Below are 19,352 nucleotides of genomic sequence, written 5' to 3' on the forward strand. Positions count from 1 at the left end.
TTTCCTGCTATTTCAGATTCCATGGGCACCAAAGTACAGAGTGGAAGAGGAAGGGAATGGAAACACTTGCAACAAGATGTCTATATAATGAAAATCCTGGAAGGTAAAGCAGAACTAACCAAGAGGAGCATAGAAAGATGCGAATGAGCTCAGGACAGTCTTTACCTGAAACACACATTCCTGCGGCTCTCAAAAGTCCCTATTGTTTCGATGGCTTGTGAGGCTGTTTGTAGTATAAACCTGACTCTGACTGCAAGTAGGCCAATCAAAGTTTCCGGAAAGGAAGACATTAAAAAGATACACTTCAGCTGTGCTTTTTTTTTTTTTTTTTTTTTTTTTTTTACCCTTGACTGCCCAACTTTAAAAAATTGCCAAAAGTCTCTTAGGGTGTCTGGGTGGCTCAGCTGGTTAAAGCATCAGGCTCAGGTCATGATCTCACAGTCTGTGAGATCTGCGCTGGGCTCTGTGCTGACAAGTGCAGAGCCTGCATGGGACTCTCTCTCGCCTTCTCTCTCTGCCCCTCCCCTGCTTGTGTTCTTTCTCTCTCTCAAAGTAAGTAAATAAATATTAAGAAATAAAAATTGTCAAAAATCTCTAAGTCACGTCATGCTTGAGCTAAATTTCTTAATGGAACAGAGATGGGGTAGAACAGAACAATAACATAACACAGGGGAAGTGAATAAGTAAAATAAAGACAAGCAAAAGAATCTCAGAATAGAAAAGTCTCTGGAGGCCGAGCAGAAAGGTATAGAACAAAGTCCCATCATGGTAGCCTCCCATGTTTTGGATCTAAAGTCCCTGATGAAGTACAACCATCAATTACCACTCAACACACTACTACAAAAACTTATTTATAGACTTTTGGGTCAGATGGGGTTAAGTGAAATCATACTTTAATCCTCAGGTTGCTTCAAACAGCAATGAAAGTGCTCCAAGCAAGATGGGGAGACCTAAAGCCAGGGCCTGTGTTAGTTTAGGCTGAGCTGGGCTCGAAGACTGCTATGAGGAGGGAGCAGAGAAGTGGAGAGCAAAGAACAAGTGAGAATGATAACATGGACAAAAACCACCTCCCAAAGTTTACAGACAGAAATTCCAGAAGACAAAAGAAAAATGACTTAGAAAAACTGCCAACAATAATTAGTACACAAATTCAGTTCAGGCAACATTTTAAAAAACAATCTAACAAAGGTTTCCTCATATATATCAATTATGAGTAAAGAGAAAACAGATGTAACAGCCACAAAAAAGGACAAGAAATTATAAAACAAAACAACAGAAATGAAGTGAAATAAAATTCGGTACACATGAAATAATAATTAGAAATTCTGAAAGCAAAAATTAACAATTAAAATGAATTATAGGGGAGATACAAACTTCAGGATGCATATAATCAAAAGGAGAATTAGCAAATTGGAAGGGAGTCCTAAAGAACTTCCCCAAATAAAGACCAGAACTAGAGGTAACGAATATGAAAATAGAGGGGCGCCTGGGTGGCGCAGTCGGTTAAACGTCCAACTTCAGCTTAGGTCATGATCTCACTGTTTGTGAGTCAGAGCCCCACATGGGGCTCTGTGCTGACAGCTCAGAGCCTGAAGCCTGCTTCAGGTTCTGTGTCTCCCTCTCTCTCTGCCCCTCTCCCACTCCCGCTCTGTCTCTTTTTCTCTCAAAAAGTAAATAAACAGTAAAAAAAAAAAAAAAAGAATATGGAAAATAGAGCTTTAAAAAAAGTGTAGATGGAGAAGCTCCAATGTTCATCTAAGAGAATTCCAGAAGAAGCAAATGGAAGGAATGATCTAGAAGCTGTGGAAAAATGGCTGAGAGTTTTCTAGGATAAAAATACATTAGTCATCTGATTCAAAGTCTAGTCTGAGCATCTATACAAAAACAGCAAAACCTTGGTTTGTGGGCATAATTCATTCTGGAAATATGCTTGTAATCAAGCACTTGTATATCAAAACGAATTTCAAGAACCACTGGCTCAGTCGTGATCATGTGACATTTGGCGCCACATACTACTACTTCTATTGCAAGACATCGCTTACTAATCAAGTTAAAATTTATTAAAGTTTGTATGTCTTGAGGAACACTCAGAACAATCCAAAGTTTTACTGTATATCCGTATTTAGATATACAGTAATAAAGATACTCTTTACTGGAGAAAAGATAGATTATAAGAATGAAAATAAAGAAATTTTCAGATAAATAAATACCTAGAGAAAGGTATGGAGTGTAGAAACTAATCAAATATATCTCACTGTGATAACTGCTGAATGGAGAGAGGGTTAGGATTTTATGTATGATTGTGGGTTCTTGTAAAAAAAAGAAGTAAAACTTAAGCAGAGGAAGTATGCGGTGTAAGAACTGGAAATGATTAGTTTACAATGCCCTTATTTACAGGTAATTTAATTGTCTATGTAGAAAATACAAAGGACAGATGCTTTTAGAATAAGAGCTCAGCAACGTTGTCATATATTACCACTCTAGGAAGAACAGAAATGTAGTAGAAAAAAATCACATTCAGTAGCACTAAAAACTGTATGGTCTCTAAGAAAAAAAGGCTTTAAACATAGGAAAAATTTCTGTGGAGAAGATTACAAAGCAATATTAGAGGGTATATTCAAAGACATGAATTAGTGAAGAAATAGAACATGTTCATGGACTGGAGGACTCAAAATAATGTATCCTCCCACCCCCCCCCCCCATTAATCTACACATTCAATACAATAAAAATCTCGGGACACCTTGATGGCTCAGTCAGTTAAGCATCCAACTCTTGATTTCAGCTTAGGTTATGATCTCACCAGTCGTGAGACTGAGCCCTAAGTTGCCTGTTTGGGATTCTCTCCCCCTCTCTCTGCCTCTCCCCTGGCTCATGCGCACGCACTTTCTCTCTCTCAAAATGAATAATAAATATTAAAAAAATTAAAAAAAAATCTCAACAGTATCCATTAGAACATGACAGATTTATCTCAAAATGAATGCAAAACATAGGAGAGGAAAGAACAGTCAAGACAATTTTGAAGAACGAGATGAAGGAAACTTGTCCTATGCAGTAAAAACTTACCAAGCTACAGTAGTTAACACAGTAAGCTACTGATGAAGAAACAAACAGGACAGAGAGCCCAGAAACAGATTGACACACATGTAGAAATTTGATATATAAACAGAGAGGGTAATACAACTAAATAGTTCTGGAACAACTGGTTATTCATTTGAAAAAATGTATTAGATCTCAACTTCATACCATACACAAAAATACATCTGAATAGATCAAAGATCCAAATGCAAAAAGCAAAACTTGAGAAATGTTGACAAGGATACATGAGACAGAAATGTGTACATGCTGTTGGGGGAATGATGGTGATGTAAACTGGTTCAGGCACTTTAGAGAACTTAAAAGTATCTAATAAAGAATCTTTAAGGACAATTTTCATCTATACAAGGAAAATGTGTTTATTCCAGAACTATTTATAATAGCAAAGTATCATAAATAACTCTAAATGTTTCTTGACAAGGGAATTTTTTTTTTTTTAACATTTATTTATTTTTGAGAGATGGAGAGAGACAGAGCAGGGTAAGGGCAGAGAGCGAGGGAGACACAGAATCTGAAACAGGCTCCAGGCTCTGAGCCGTCAGCACAGAGCCCGATGTGGGGCCTGAACTCATGAACCATGAGATCATGACATGAGCCGAAGTTGGACGCTTAACGGACTGAGCCACCCAGGCACCCCAAGAATAATTTTTTTTATAAAATAGAATACCGTGTAGCAAATAAAACAAATAAGTTAGAAGTATATGTCAAAAGAAAATCTCAATACAAAAGCTGAGTGAGAGAAGTTGCAGAATGATCTCAATAACTTACCTAGTTTAAAAGTGTGCCTTGTAAAACAATACTACATATTGTTTATGCACACAGAAATAAATTATGAAAAACAAAAATATACACAAGAATGAAAACATTAAGTTCAGTAATAGTAACCTCCAAGGAAGAAGGAGAATGGGGGGTGGGGTTCAATTGTGTTCATCAGAATACTTTTTAGGAAATGAAGTAACTGAACAAACAGGATACAATGTTAAGGTTTGACACAGCCAGATGGTGGACATAGTATTCAATACATTATCTATTCTTGTATATTTGAACTAGTTCATAAAAAATAAGACCCCTAATGCTTGTATCTATTTTTTTAATTTTAATTTTATTACTTTTTAAATTTACATCCAAGTTAGTTAGCATATAGTGCAACAATGATTTCAGTAGATTCCTTAATGCCCCTTACCCATTTAGCCCAGTCCCCCTCCAGTAACCCTCTATTTGTTCTCCATATTTAAGTCTCTTATGTTTTGTCCCCCTCCCTGTTTTTATATTATTTTTGCTTCCCTTCCCTTATGTTCATCTGTTTTGTATCTTAAAGTCCTCATGAGTGAAGTCATATATTTCTCTTTCTCAGACTAATTTTGCTTAGCATAATACCCTCTAGTTCCATCCACATAGTTGCAAATGTCTCTTTTAAATTTCTTTTTAATGTTTGTTTCTGAGAGAGAGAGAGAGAGAGAGAGAGAGAGAGAGAGAGAGCGCGCGCGCACGCGCGCATCCGAGCAGGGGAGGAGCAGACAGAGAGGGAGACACAGAACCCAAAGCCGACTCCAGACTCCCGAGCTGTCGGCACAGTGCCTGACTCAAGGCTCGAACTCACCAACCATGATATCATGACCTGAGCTGAAGTCAGACGTTTACTGAGCCACCCAGGCGCCCTGGAGTTGTCTATTTTTATCTAGAGAATGCTTCTCCTACTGGCACTGCATTTAAAGACTATTCAAAACACTGTCAAACCCCAACCTCTGATGTTCTCACTGTTTTGGTGAGTGGGAAACAGCCAACAAGGATTGGCAAAAAGCTGGAGAAATCACATTTCTTTTTCCCTTCCAACTTCCCAAGCCTTTAACCATCTTCATGACTCTTAGGATCCCAACCCAGCTGAGGAGAGTCAGCCACTCTGTGAGGGGTATAAGATTCTAGGCAGGCCTACCTGTGGGTGACTTCTAGGTTCATTACCATAACCATCATTCAGAAACTTGCACAAATCCCTACAGTATATGGGGGTTATCTGGATATTGTCAGGAATAAATTGGTGGCTCTCAGCTCTGGAGGGTCTCCACCTGGCCTATCAACAATGGAGATCTCAACCGGTGAAGGCTCTCCTATAATTAACTTGAATCCTGGATATTAAGAGAACGCAGTATACATTTATCTGGAATCTGTTCACCTCTCTCCACCCACACTGGCATCATTTTGTCCAGGCCACCACTATCCATTGCCTGGAATACAACAGCATCCGATCAATATTTGTACTTCTGGTATGCATATAATCCAATCTTCACAGAGGTTAGTGCTCAGAATGATCAGTTACGTCACAAGTTTCTAAAATACGAATCTGGTATTGTTCCTCTTGTTAAAACCCAATAGGTTCCTACTGGATTTAGGAGAATATAAACAATTTTAAGAAACAGCCTGAAAATCTGGCCTGCATCCCCCTGTAGCCTCCTCTTCCTGCCCCCTTCCTGCTCACTGTACTTCAACTACAATGACCTTCTCTCAGTCCTCAAGACCACCAAACTCTTTCTCACCTCAGGGATTTCAAAAGTCAATTTTCCTTATCTGGAACATCCATTCCCTTATCCTTTCCATGGATAAATCCTATTCATCTTGTAAGTCTTATCTTAAATGTCACTTCCTCAGAAAGGCCTTCCCTCCACCCCGGTCAAATCGAATGCCCTGATACATTCTTATATGGTACCCTGTACTTTCCCTTATTTACAAGAGCTTGTGTTTACTGGTGTGACTGTGTGTAAAGCCTCAGAATCTTGCTGAAGCGGGTCTATGTTCCAGACACGCCTCTGTTCAAAGTCCTTCAATGGGCCGTCACCAGATGCAGAGCACAGACCAGTCTCTTTAGCATGGCACTTAAGGCTGGCCACAATTTGGCAGTAGGGTTATCACACGCAGGCAATCAGGAGGCTAAGGATTTAAGTCAGAGTGAGTAACTAACTACTGGATCATGAGCAAGTTTTTTGGCCTACAAGAGACTAAATTTATTTCTCTATAAGACAGTGGCATTAGTACATGTGGTATGGTTGTTAAGATAATCAAATATCAACTTATGTGAAAATACTTAACAGTAACCTGGTATCATTATTTTGCCTTTTTTTTTTTTTTTTTTAAAGTAGGCTTCATGCCTAGTGCAGAGCCCAACACGGGGCTTGAACTCACGAACCACCCGAGATCAAGACCTGAGCTAAGACCAAGAGTTGGATGCTTAACCAGCTGACCCCACCCAGGTGTCCCAAATTTTTATTTTTTTTCCATGTGTAAAATACACATAAAATTTAGCACATTCACAATGTTGTGCAAGAATCACCACTTGCTAATTCTTTTTGTTACTTCTTTTTAACACTTCTCACTCTCCATCTATAATGACATAATTCTGTTTGGAATATCTCTCTTTTAACACCAACAGTAACCTAATTTCCTTCATAAAGTTGTTCCTCATCCGTAAGTGCTGGGAAATAACTGCTGCATTTCTCTAAAGCACGTAATGCTTACCTTTCTTCTAATACAGTTGAATACTTACCCAATTTGCCCACTAGCCTAGGAGTTGAGAGCTAAAACCACCATTTATCCACCTTTATTTCGGAAGAAAATAACATGCCCCTTTAGAAGACCTGACTTCTGCTCGTGAGGGTTTTCTTTCTGATTCTATACTTAAACTAGGAAAAGTGACATTTTCCAACTGAATGGCAGGAAATATCAGAGATTTTTCATATTAGAACAAAGAACTATAAGCTAGAGAGTGTGCAGTTTATAGCGCTGGCAAAACACATAGCCTTTTTAGGTGTGGCTTTCACGTCTTACCATGTTCAATAACCTATAAACCAAAATTAAGAGTGTCATTAGTGCCAGTCCTCTGTAAGTTAACAGTCATAGTCTACAAAGAACTCATTTCTTGGCTGCCTTTTTAGAGCTCATCTCTCTTTTAGGTTGTTATGCAAAGTTCCACAGTACATCTGAGGGAGGAAGTTCTCCCAAGCAGGGTATGCCTAGCAGGCTAACAAGAACGGACTGTCCTTCCAAGACAGCTTTCCCCTTTCAATAATAGTATTAACAAATAACAACACAGGGGTATACAATGGTTTATGATGTGCTTTCATATACATAATCTCACCTGGTCCTGGTGGAACCTATCCAGGTGTAACCTTAGGAAGCCGAAGTATGTAAGACTCTAGATTTTACAATTTCTGGACTCAGAGCAATTCTGCTCCCTTCTTCAGAACCAAGAAAGGGGAGGAAGAAAGCAGCAGAAGCCAATTTACATTTACTGCATTTTTCATCACAACCCCACCACTGGATAGTAAGCAACACGAAGGTAGGGACTGCATCTGTTTTGTTTACCAACACAGTTCCTAACACCATGCATACATATGGTATGCCAGGCACATACTGGGATTTCAGTAAATTTTGTGAATAAATGAATCAGATTATAATGTGACGCAGAAGACAGATACACCTAAGGAAGGCATGAAAATACTTGATTTTGTGGAGAGTTTTTAATTTGTCACAGTGATTCTAGAGACCAGTAACACTACATTTCAACAAGAGATTATCAGCCCCACTAACTGGGGCAGCTCTTAGATACCTCTTACCTTGATTCGTGAACTGGGGTTCAGCATGATATATTTAATGGAACCTTGGATGTTCTCTGTCCAGGAGACCAGCCAAGTAACCTTGTTATCATGTCGGACCTCTTTCCATTTATGTCCTGTAGGAGGAGAAGGAACCTTGGCATCTCTGTGGAAATAACAAAGTAGGAGCGTAGTGAATTGAGGAGAAGTGAGGAACAGTTTCACCTTTTGTGACCTAAAGTGGGTAAATCTGCTGAGCATGTATTTCCAAATTTCCTCATCACCAGTCAGTAACTGAAAAATACTAGGAGATCTATATATATGGAAATACTGTGCTGTTCCCAAACAGACTTATGCAACCTAGGAAATACTCCCAGCAACAATATTCCCAAGAACAAATGAAGCCCCCAACTTTATTTCTGGCCCAAACAATGAGCTGTGCTCACTTGCTACAGTTGATGATTATATCCTCAGGCATGATCCGTCTCTTCAGCATGCCCATCTTGGGGTGGTTGCCACGGCCACGGAAAAGCCCAGGAGGTTCTATCTTGAAGTTGGCAATCCTCTCTCTGTGGTTATCCATAATACAGAAGCCATATTCTTTCAGTAATTTTTCATTCTCCTCTTTGATTTTCTGGAACAGAGCAAAGAAGTATTCAAAAGGGATTCAAATTGCTGTTCCCTATTCCTACTATTTTATCTCTTATTTGAGAACAGGTCAAGGTAGAGAAAAGTCTAAAAATCACTAAGAAATATGCAAATAGGGGTGCCTGGCTGGCTCAGTCAGAATAGCATGTGACTCCTGAACTTGGTTATGAGTTTGAGCCCCACCATAAGTGTAGAGAATAAATAAAACGTTTTTAAAAATTTAAAAAAAAAAAAAGGAAAGAAATGCAAATAAGGATAACCTCTAACAGTTTCCAAACATAAACACAATAAAAATTCCCCAAAATATCTATGCTTGACTTCTAATTACAGATTCAAAACTGATTCTATTCTCTTAAAGGATTTATGTGTGAACATGTTACATAGGTATTTCTAAATATAACTTTAAAAACTAACGTCATTTTGTTGAGTAGTGTCAAAATGGCAGAGGGGTATGACTCTCTGACAGGCCTCATAAAAAACATCTCCATGTTTTCTCATAGGTTCCAGACACATTTTAGTTGTACAGTACTTCAGATGGGTTTTCAAGTTTTCAACTCAAGCATATCTGTTACAGATTCTTTCCTACTAGGTATATGGGTACATACATTGTCTACTTTGTGATCCTTGCTCCAAAAAAGGAGTGTGGGTGTGGAATTTGGAGCCTCCTTACCCTCTGCTGACTCTTTCGTATTATACTTAGAAATTCAACTTAACTAAGTCCTGTTGCCTTGTAGGTAGAAACAGATTCAGAACTTGCTGGCAGGTGTCCTTGGCCAGGGCTCTGACAAGGTGATACTTCTGAAACTGTCCTATCTTTGGATCACTATTTGCAAAAACAAAGCTCCAAAGTGGTTTAAGTTTTAAAACACCCCTGAAGTAAATAATAAACCAAGTTTCACTAACTGGGAATACTGAGAAGACTAAAATGGGACTGAAAAGTCTGGTGCATTTATCATTCTTACAGTAACTCGAATTTTAAACTAAAGGTCAAATAGGTACCATCAAACAATGAGTTATATAAATACAGTCGTCTAAACTGTATAAGCATGCACGTCCTTTAAAATATAGAAATTAAAGGGCTTTAAAATTCCTTACAGTCCTTAACATCTGGACCTCCAATTAAAGAGGGAAGGGGAAGGGGAAGGGGAAGGGGAAGGGGAAGGGGAAGGGGAAGGGGAAGGGGAAGGGGAAGGGGAAGGGGAAGGGGAAGGGAATAAAAGAAAAAGAAACTTTGGACTGAATTTCTGTAGAACAGGGTTTGGCAAACTTCCTCTGGACCGAAAATATTTTGGTCTTGAGAGCTACACGGTCTCTGCTGGACCTACTCAACTCTCTTACTGCCTCATAGAGGCAGCCACAGAGGATATCTAAACAGCTAGCTGTGGCTGTGTTCCAATAAAACTTTTTAATTAAAACAGACAGCCTATAGTTTGCCTACTGGTACCCTAGAAGAAAATGACATCTCACTGGATACTAAAAAGATCATTCTGGAATGAAGATGGAGATGGATGAGCATGCCTAGATCCCAGGGAGATCAAGAACAGGGAGGTATGGGAACAATATTATCTGTTTAAAACCCTAATATCCAGAAGTCACTGTGCAGGTCTGCCCGTCCTTAAATACTGTATTATTGGAATTACTGACTGGTTTTGGATCAAAAGAGCACCAGGTTCTTACACTAAGTCATTCAATAAAGTGCCTATTATTCACAACATTCAGTATGTAAAGCCCTTAAGAAAATTTAAACTTTACTCGGCCAAGAATCCTAAATCTTCAGTACAGAGCCATGTAAAATTACTGAAGTCAAAGTTGTGTAGGAACCAAGAAGAAAATTAGATGAACTAATCACTATTCCAAAATTCTCCAGAGGTTTAAGACATTCTATAGTACCGGGGTGCCTGGGTGGCTCAGTACGTTAAGCATCCAACTTCAGCTCAGGTCATGATCTCGTGGTTTGTGAGTTCAAGCCCCGCATCGGGCTCTGGGCTGACAGCTCAGAACCTGGAGCCTGCTTCGGATTCTGTGTCTCCCTCTCTCTCTCCCTGTCCCTCCCCTGCTTGCACTCTGTCTCTGCCTCTCTCAAAAATAAATAAACATTAAAAAAAAAAAGAAAAAAAAAAAAGAAATTCTATAGTACCAGTTTCTCTTCCTTGCTCATCTGTTTGCGAGCTTCTGACTGGGCTTTGAAATACTGGCTCATCTGGGTAAAATCACATTTGCTTAAGTTGGTGATAATATTCTTCTCTTCATTAGTCATTTCCTAGTCAAAAAGGGGGGGGGGGGGGAGACAGAAGAAGAAGGTAAATACACTATTTAATACCCTAGGTTTCTTTGTGATTACAGCAAAGCACCATTTTTTTCAGCCAAAGGTGTTTGGAGAGGTAGCCAATCTAAATTTGTGAGTTTCGAAAAAAAGAAAACATAATTTTATTACTTTGTGCTATTATAAAATATTTAATAGAAAAAAACTTTGCATGATTTATCATTGAAAAAGCTCATGGAACTCTTATGTAATTTGAGCTCTTTACACCCTGCCATATCCACAGGCCTGTGTATCCCGTAGTTGAGAAACATGAATACGTATCATTTCCTTTAGCAATAAGAGAAACATTTCCATACTTATTCTCTCTTAGAAACATCCCTACTCTACTCACTTAAAATGTTATTTTCAGGGCTATTCAGAAGGTAAACTTCACCTCAGCCTCTGTCCACATTATTCAAATTGAGAATAAGTAGACTGTTTAAAATCACCTAAACAGATGTAGGACATGTGATTTCAAGAGCAAAAAGTACCAAAAGCAAGGAAGTAAGAATAAAAAGGGAATGGGACATCACATTAACATCTCTCTTTGCAATAGGAGACAGAGGGGCAGGCAGTCTTGCAGAGACAAAGTTTCCTTTGCTCAACCAGAATTGAGGTTTTTTTGTTTGGTCTGATAAAGTCCCTCCTGCAGCCATATGAAAGTGAGAGGAAAGAAATATACATATTCTTGTTGGATAGAAAATCTATGTAACATAATGAACAAATAGGGAAAAAGGAAAAACTTTAAATACAATAAAATTCATAAAGCTCAAATTTTACATCAGAATTTTTTGTGAAGTTACAGTTTACTATTTAGTATTTGATTAATATCTTTGCGAGGTGCTAGGATATTAATACATGAGCTACAATACCTTTCTCCAGTCTTTAAAGAAATTTTTCCTAAATATTTCTTTAGTAGTATATTCATGGTCGAGCATTTTTGCAAAGAACGTAGCTACTTCTTCTGCTTTGGGGCTCAGCTTCATGACTTTACCTAGAGGAAAAAGTGGTTCCAAAAATTGAGGTGTATAATTCATGTTTTGAGTATAAATACTGAGCTCTGGAGAAGTCTTCTAACTAATGGTTTACCTTCCCAAGGTATACAAGGTCTGGTGACACATGGTAACAACAACAACAAAGACAATACACTGATTTATATCTAGTTGTAGAAGTTCTCCTTCTCTTTAGCAGATATTTACCTGGGTCATTCTCTGGAGACTATGCCAGTAAACTGTTCCCAGGTGCCTGCTCAGGACAGGGATGAGCTGGGGGAGGCCCAGCCACTCTTCCTTTTCCTTTCAGCAAGCAGGGTCCTTTACACCTCTTCAATGGTTTTTAAAAATCAAATCCTCAGAGGGACTCCTGCCACTGCTAAGCTAAGCAGCCTCTGTTCAAGAAGGGGAGGAAGGGATAGGGCAGGGAGTGGAAGAAAGGAATTGTGGGGAAAAGAAATAGGCATCTTTCTTCTTTAAAGTTAGGTGGGTGGAATATGAATAAAATAATATATATCCACAGCAGGCAAGCCCAGATATCCCACACGAAAAATCTAAGACCTTCCTCTAGAACTCTGATACTCAAAGTGTGGCTCACAGATCAGCAGCATTAGCATCACGTGGGAGTTCTGTTAGAAACGTAGAATCAAGCCCCAACCCAGATCTATAGATTCAGCAAGTGCATTTTAAGAGACCCTCAGGTGACTCGTGTGCACACTAGAGTTTGAGATGATTGCTCTGGAACACAGGCATTATGAAGTTGCCTCTTTCAGGGAAACAGACTCATCCAGAGCACAAGGGATGACTGGGATTCTTGGTAGCGTGCACGTTAGCAAAAGCTGTTCTAAAGGAATCCTGATGTTATACAATGAAAAATGCTAACTGTAACGTAAATCTGAATGAGGCCTACGGGCTTTGTGTACCTTAATTAGATAATAAAACAATAAGGGGAAGTACTTGGGAGTTTAATGTACTTTTAGAATAGAGTATCTTTAACCGTACTCTTAGGGACAATTTCCATTTTTTCTTGAACATCCAACTTTACAACACCATCTGGAACTAATCCACAGCATAATAATTTGACTATACCTAAAATGCGGTTAAATACCATCCCACTGTCTTGCTATTACGTAGCTACTAAAATTCACCAAGGATTCTCACTTTCATTATAGAAAACTAAATCTTAACCAGAAATCCATTCATTTCAAAACTCAGAAGATAACTCATTTCATGATGGCTGGGAAATCATCATCCCTAATTGCGGGATATAGGGAATCATGGAACAAAACTGAAATCGTCAGGGTAGACAGAACTTGTGTGGAATCTGCAACTCGAAAGGCCAACAGGTGGCACCACATTCTCCAATCAAACCTCCTCCCCCTCCCCCCAACCCCCTGCCTTTGAAAGAAGTCATTTTCGGGACGACAGGGTTATTAGCTTTCAAGGCTTTCCGGCACTTCTTCAGCTCTCCCCAACTCAGGTCTGAACTAGAGTTGCCAGTAAAGCTGTAACATGTTTCTTTTTCTTTTTTAATGTTTATTTATTTTTGAGAGAGAGACAGAGCATGAGCAGGGGAGGAGCAGAGAGAGACAGAGGGAGGGAGACACAGAATCCAAAGCAGGCTCCAAGCTGTCAACACAGAGCCCGATGCGGGGCTCGAACCCACAAACCACAAGATCACGCCCTGAGCTGAAGTCAGATACTTAACCCACTGAGCCACCCAGGCGCCCTGTAATGTTTCTGATATAAAGGAAAATTTAAGTCACTAAATTTAAGTCACTATAAATTTAAGTCACTATATTCAAGTCACTAAAAATAAAATAAATGAAATAAAATAAATGGCAAGAAAAGAATGTAAACTGTTCTTAGGTCTGTTTGACATAAACCAGTATCAATAAATATTTGAAAAACAAAAAAATGGAGACTCTTTGGGCAATTTTACTGAATTCTGTACCAACAGAGGAAGGAATTTTGATGCCTCCTGTTTTAGTTGAGCTGTCAAAAGAGGAAATGACAGCTCCCCAGCAGCAGAGTGGTGGGAAGAGGACTAGAAGATTCCTGGCAATGGGAGCACTTTGTGGAAAAGCCTGAGCTCCAGGAAGAAGAAACTGCTGAGTCAGAGCTGAAAACTAGAGGTTCTCAAGAGAGACAAATCACTGCTTCAGCAAGCGGGTGCCCTGCCTCCCTGGCAGTTCCAAAGGAGTCTGAGAACTCTTTTCCCTAGAGAGCAGGCAGGACTTACAGTATCAATTTGGACCAATAATTCAAATACAACATCCTAACTTACTGCACAATGCGAGTTTACGTAATCAAAGGGAAGAAATACCGGTGAGAAACCCAACTGAGAAAATGATACAGCTGGAGCTCCTATAATGGAGCACTGGCCAAGAAAGAAGGAAAGGACCACAGTGACCAGTGATGACTGGTTCAGGCCTTGGCTTCCCATCTTGAGAAAGAGAAACCCAGAGACTAGAGAATCTAGCTTTCCTTCAAATCACTTTGAACCTCAAAATGGGGCTTTACTAGTTGAGCTTTCTAAAGCTACAGACATGAGCTACAAAATACATGGCCTTTTAGGATTGTCTTCTTCCAAGGTTCTAGGCTCTTTTTCCTCATTGGAGTTTGGCTTTGGAGTTATACTTAAGTAACCAACTATGAGGGCTAATAGAACTGTGTCCTGTGTGCTCTGGTCGGCACAAGTCAGAATGTTTACATGATGCAAGTAATTGTCATTCAGGCTATAGGGTCCTGGTAGACTGCAAATATTGTGCAATCAGAGCATGGTCAATAATGTCCATTGCTGGGTCTTGGTGTCTAACACAGGCACACTGAATAAAAAATGAATTCCAGCTTGCCAAGCTTGACACGTCCCCCACTTGCAAGACCCAGTATAAACTACTACCTTTATCTATAAATATCTGTGGCCCTAAGGCCATTACTGGCGGACAAAGAGATGTACGAGAATTTTCCTGAGTGTGTTCACCACTAATGCCCTTAGGCAGTTTTCCTGCCCATTATTTCTCAAAGTTTGGTCAGCAGACCCCTTGGTTCAGAACCACCCAATACTATTTCACATCTATTAAATGAGTCCAGATCCACCTAGCAAATCTTAAGCATGTAAGGGTCTGGGGGAAAATGCTCTAGCCATTAATGGATAGAACTCTTGGAATGAGGGAGATCAGTTGAACATTCCCATCTGCACAGTGCTACACTGCAAACAGGAAGAATGTCAAAGGTACTCTTCAATTCTTCAGCCCAAGGACAGAAACACCAATGGTAGTTAATGGACAACTCTGAGTGTTCTGAGAGAAGCGCGTAGGCAGGGCAGTTCTTTACAGCAGCCTATGAAATCTGACTGCACATATAGTAAAGGCATATTGTTGTGCTATGTACAGAGTGATTGACACCGACCAGCCCTACCTAGAGGCTGATGGCTGACTAATCTTCAACTGAATACTAGTACTATTTCTCATGATGAGCAGCTTATCAGCTTGCATTACATTGCTAAGGTAAAATACTACCATTCAAGTAAGGCTTTTCTAATAAATCTTGCAAAGAGTGGCTTCTCAGAAATGAAGTTCAGATAAAAACATTTAACTGGGGGACCAAGTGCTGTAAGCTATGTGGAGGGAACTTTTGGGGACCATGTAATTAAAACATTAACAGTCCCTTTTTCTCAAGGCAGTTCCTTCATCACCAAATGAGCCTTTAAGAGGTAAGTAAACACCTGATGACCATTCCCCCAAACCACACAATGACAATAAAACAAAATGAAATAAACAAAAAGGATTATATAGCACAAGATCCCTCCACGTTTTCTATTCCTAAGTAGAAGCAGGCTCTTTTCTTGGCCAACAATTAGACAACCTTGGAATAACTCACCATCATAGTAAAACTTGACATTCTCTGGAAGAGGCTCATATGGTGGAGCAAAAACAGGGCCTTTATGTTCTAGGAATTTCCACTTGATGCCTTCAGGGTAGCGTTCCTCTTCCCACCTTTAAAAGATAAAGTATAACATCGTTCAGTGATCACCTAGTATACAAAGTGTCATTTTTAAATGCCCAAAGAATTTATCGTTCAATTGGCTGATGCTCTAAAATAACTCTGGGCGCCACATTCAAGACCTGGATCAAAAGAACCAGTATTCTTCACCTTCAAAAAGCCAACACTCACAATAAATAAAATGGAATACTCAAGTGAACACAGGAAAATACAGTTCAACAGTTCAGTTCTACGAGTGGATACAAGGGATCCCAACTCAAGGACCTTGGCAATAACTGGGAGATATGGAAATGGAAGAGTTGTTTTACCACCATGGTATACACGACAGAGGTAGATGCCAGGTGAAGATGTAGGGAAAAACAACCCTATAAGTAAGTGCAAGACAGAACAGAAGACTGGGAAATAACAGTTCAGCTGGGGTACTGAGTTTAAGGTACTCATAGGTTACCTAGAGCTATCTAGCAGACACTGGTAACTAACTGAATGTAAAGTTTAGTGCAAACAGTTTTTTAAAAACCTTAAAAATGATCAGACATACAGAAAAAGACAAATACAAGGAACACCATATCCCCATCACTTGCGTTCAACAACTGCTAATATTATGCTAAGTTTCCTATTTTTTGCTGAACCATTTCAGCAATGTAAACTGCAGATATGATACCTCACCTCTAAATAGTTCACCTGTAAAAATAAAGATATTCTCTCACATAACTATGATACTATCACATCTAATAAAATTAGCTTCACTCTAATACCTAGACCATACTAAAAACTTCCCAATTATACTCAAAATGTATTTTATAGGCCAGGATCCAATTAAGGATCATGCATTGACATTGGCTGATAGGTCTCAAAGTCTTTCTTTTTCTGAATTAGACCCTCTCACCACCATCACCATTTTGTTTTTTTTTTAAGAGTCAGTTGTCTTACAGATAGAATATTTTATTATTACTTTTTGTTTTATTTTAGAGAGAGAGAAAGAGCGCCAATGGGGGAGAGGGATGGAGGGAGGGAGTGGGACAGTGTGTGGGGGGGGGCAAGAAGAGACAGAGAGGGAAAGAGGGGGGGAGGCAGGGAGAGAGGGAGAGAACCTTAAGCAAGTTCCAGGCCAAGCACAGAGCCCAACACAAGGCTCAATCCCATGACCCTAGGATAATTACTTAAGCCGAAATCGAGGGTCAGATGCCTCAGAATAGGATATTTTAAAACTTCACAAATTTTAATCTTCACTATTTCTACTTTAAAATTAAAAAGCTCCAAAGTTCTACAGAATACTCCTAAAGACTAACTATGCATATTATTTATCGTCTTCTAACTACAATATTTTTTCCAACTCCAATATTTTATTTTTTATAATTTTTAAAAAATGTTTATATATTTTTGAGAGAGTGAGAGAGCACAAGAGGGGTAGGAGCAGAGTCAGGGAGACACAGATTCCGAAGCAGGCTCCAGGCTCTGCTTGAACGCGCAACTGCCAAGATCATGACCTGAGCCAAAATTGAACACTTAACCGACTGAGCCACCCAGGCGCCCCTTATTTTTTTTTTTAAGTACTTGTTTATCTTGAGATAGCAAGCGCACCCACAAGCCAGTGAAGAGCAGGGTGTGGGAATCCCAAGCAGGCTCCGTGCCCAGCACAGAGCCTGCTGTGGTGCTCGATCTCACAACTGTGAGACCATCCTGAGCTGAAATTGAGAGTCAGATGCTCAACTGACTGAGCCACCCAGGTGCCCCTAACTCCAATATTTTAAACGAAGTTCAGAAACATCAAATAAAAATTACACATACCAAATTACTGTAAAAAGAGCATCACTATAAAACCAAAGTCAACGGAGATGATCAAATGATTTTTGACAAGGGTACCAAGACCATTCAACGGAGTAAGTAGGTTTTTCAACAAATGGCGCTGGGAAAACTAGACATTCACATGCAAAAGAATGAAACTGGGTCCTTACCTTACACTATATGCAAAAATAAGCTCAAAATGGATCAGAGACACAAACATACAGGCTAAAATTATAAAACTCGTAGAAGAAAACAGAAGGGCAAAGGCTTCATGACTCTGCATTAGGCCATGATTTTTTTTTTTAATTTTTTTTTTTTAATTTTTTTTTTTTTTCAACGTTTATTTATTTTTGGGACAGAGAGAGACAGAGCATGAACGGGGGAGGGGCAGAGAGAGAGGGAGACACAGAGTCGGAAACAGGCTCCAGGCTCTGAGCCATCAGCCCAGAGCCTGACGCGGGGCTCGAACTCACCGACCGCGAGATCGTGACCTGGCTGAAGTCGGACGCTTAACCGACTGCGCCACCCAGGCGCCCCTAAGCCATGATTTCTTAGCTAAGACAACAAAAGTACAGGCCACAAAAGAAAAAGACCAACTGGACTACAAAGTTAAAAACTGCACATCAAAGGACACAATCAACAGAGTGACAAGACAACCCACAAATGAGAGAAAATAATTTGCAAACCATTATTATCTGATAAAGGATTAATATCCAAAATAAAGAACTACAACAATAAAAACAACAAACAATCCAATTAGAAAATAGGCAAAGGAGGGGCGCCTGGGTGGCTCAGTCGGTTAGGCATCCGACTTCAGCTCAGGTGATGATCTCACACTCCGGGAGTTCGAGCCCCACGTCGGGCTCTGTGCTGACAGCTCAGAGAGTGGAGCCTGCTTCCGATTCTGTGTCTCCCTCTCTCTCTGCCCCTCCCCTGCTCATGCTCTGTCTCTGTCTCAAAAATTAAAAAAAAAAAAAAAAAAAAAAAACGCTAAAAAAAAATTTTTTTTAAATAGGCAAAGGACCTGAATACACACTTCTCCAAAGATACACAAATGGCCGGTGAGCATCTGAAAAAAAATGTTCCACATCACCAGTCATTAGGAAATATAAAAGAAAACTATGAGATTTCGCTCACACCTATTAGGATGACTATTATCAAAACAAAAACAAACCAGAAAATAACAAGTGATGATGAGGATATGGAGAAATTAGAATCCTGTGCACCGCTGGTGAGAATGTAAACTGTGCAGCCACTGTGGAAAGCAGTATAGTGAATGAGTGCTTGAAAGTTAAACACAGAACTACCACATGGTCCAGCAATTCCACTCCTAGGAATATACCCAAAACAATTCAAAGCAGATATTTAAACAAATTCACAGCAACATTCCATTCCAACATTCGTAGCACCACTATGCACAACTGCCAAAAGGTGGAAACAATTTAAGGATCCATCAATAGATGAATGGATAATCGAAATGTGGTCTATACATACAATGAAATATTATTCAGCCTTGGGAAAGACGGAAAATCTGACACATGCCACAACACAGATGAACCTTGAAGACATTTTCTTAAGTGAAATAAGCCAGTCACAAAAGGCCATACATTGTATATTTCCACTTACATGAGGTTATGTAATCAAATTCAAAGAACAGAAAGCAGAAAGGTAGTTACCAGGAGCCAGGAGAAAGGGGAATGAGGGAGAGTTTCAGTTTTGTAAGATGAAAACAGTCCTGGAGATAGATGGGATGGCGCTAAGGGTTACACAACAACATGAATGTACTTAGTACCACTTAACCGCACACTTAAATGGTTAATATGGCAAATTCTAGGTTTTTGTATTTTGTAACTAAAAATTAAAAAAAAAACACACCTCAAAGATTTAACAGAATCTTAAATCTAGAAGGAGCACTGCATCAAAGATCCTCAATAACCAACCTA

General features: G+C 39.5%; 1 protein-coding gene across 1 annotated transcript in view; it reads right to left on the bottom strand.

The window, feature by feature from the left end:
* Positions 1-19,352, bottom strand: part of TOP1 (DNA topoisomerase I) — a 95,317-nt gene that overhangs the window by 16,521 nt on the left and 59,444 nt on the right. The window contains exons 9-13 of the mRNA XM_023251253.2: positions 15,502-15,617; positions 11,500-11,621; positions 10,463-10,585; positions 8,124-8,311; positions 7,699-7,843 (exon numbers count right to left, since the gene is read on the bottom strand). Of these exons, the coding sequence (XP_023107021.1) occupies positions 7,699-7,843; positions 8,124-8,311; positions 10,463-10,585; positions 11,500-11,621; positions 15,502-15,617 (694 nt within the window). The remainder of the gene's footprint in view (positions 1-7,698; positions 7,844-8,123; positions 8,312-10,462; positions 10,586-11,499; positions 11,622-15,501; positions 15,618-19,352) is intronic.

Source organism: Felis catus, chromosome A3 (assembly GCF_018350175.1).
Source record: "Felis catus isolate Fca126 chromosome A3, F.catus_Fca126_mat1.0, whole genome shotgun sequence".
Lineage (NCBI taxonomy): Eukaryota > Metazoa > Chordata > Mammalia > Carnivora > Felidae > Felis > Felis catus.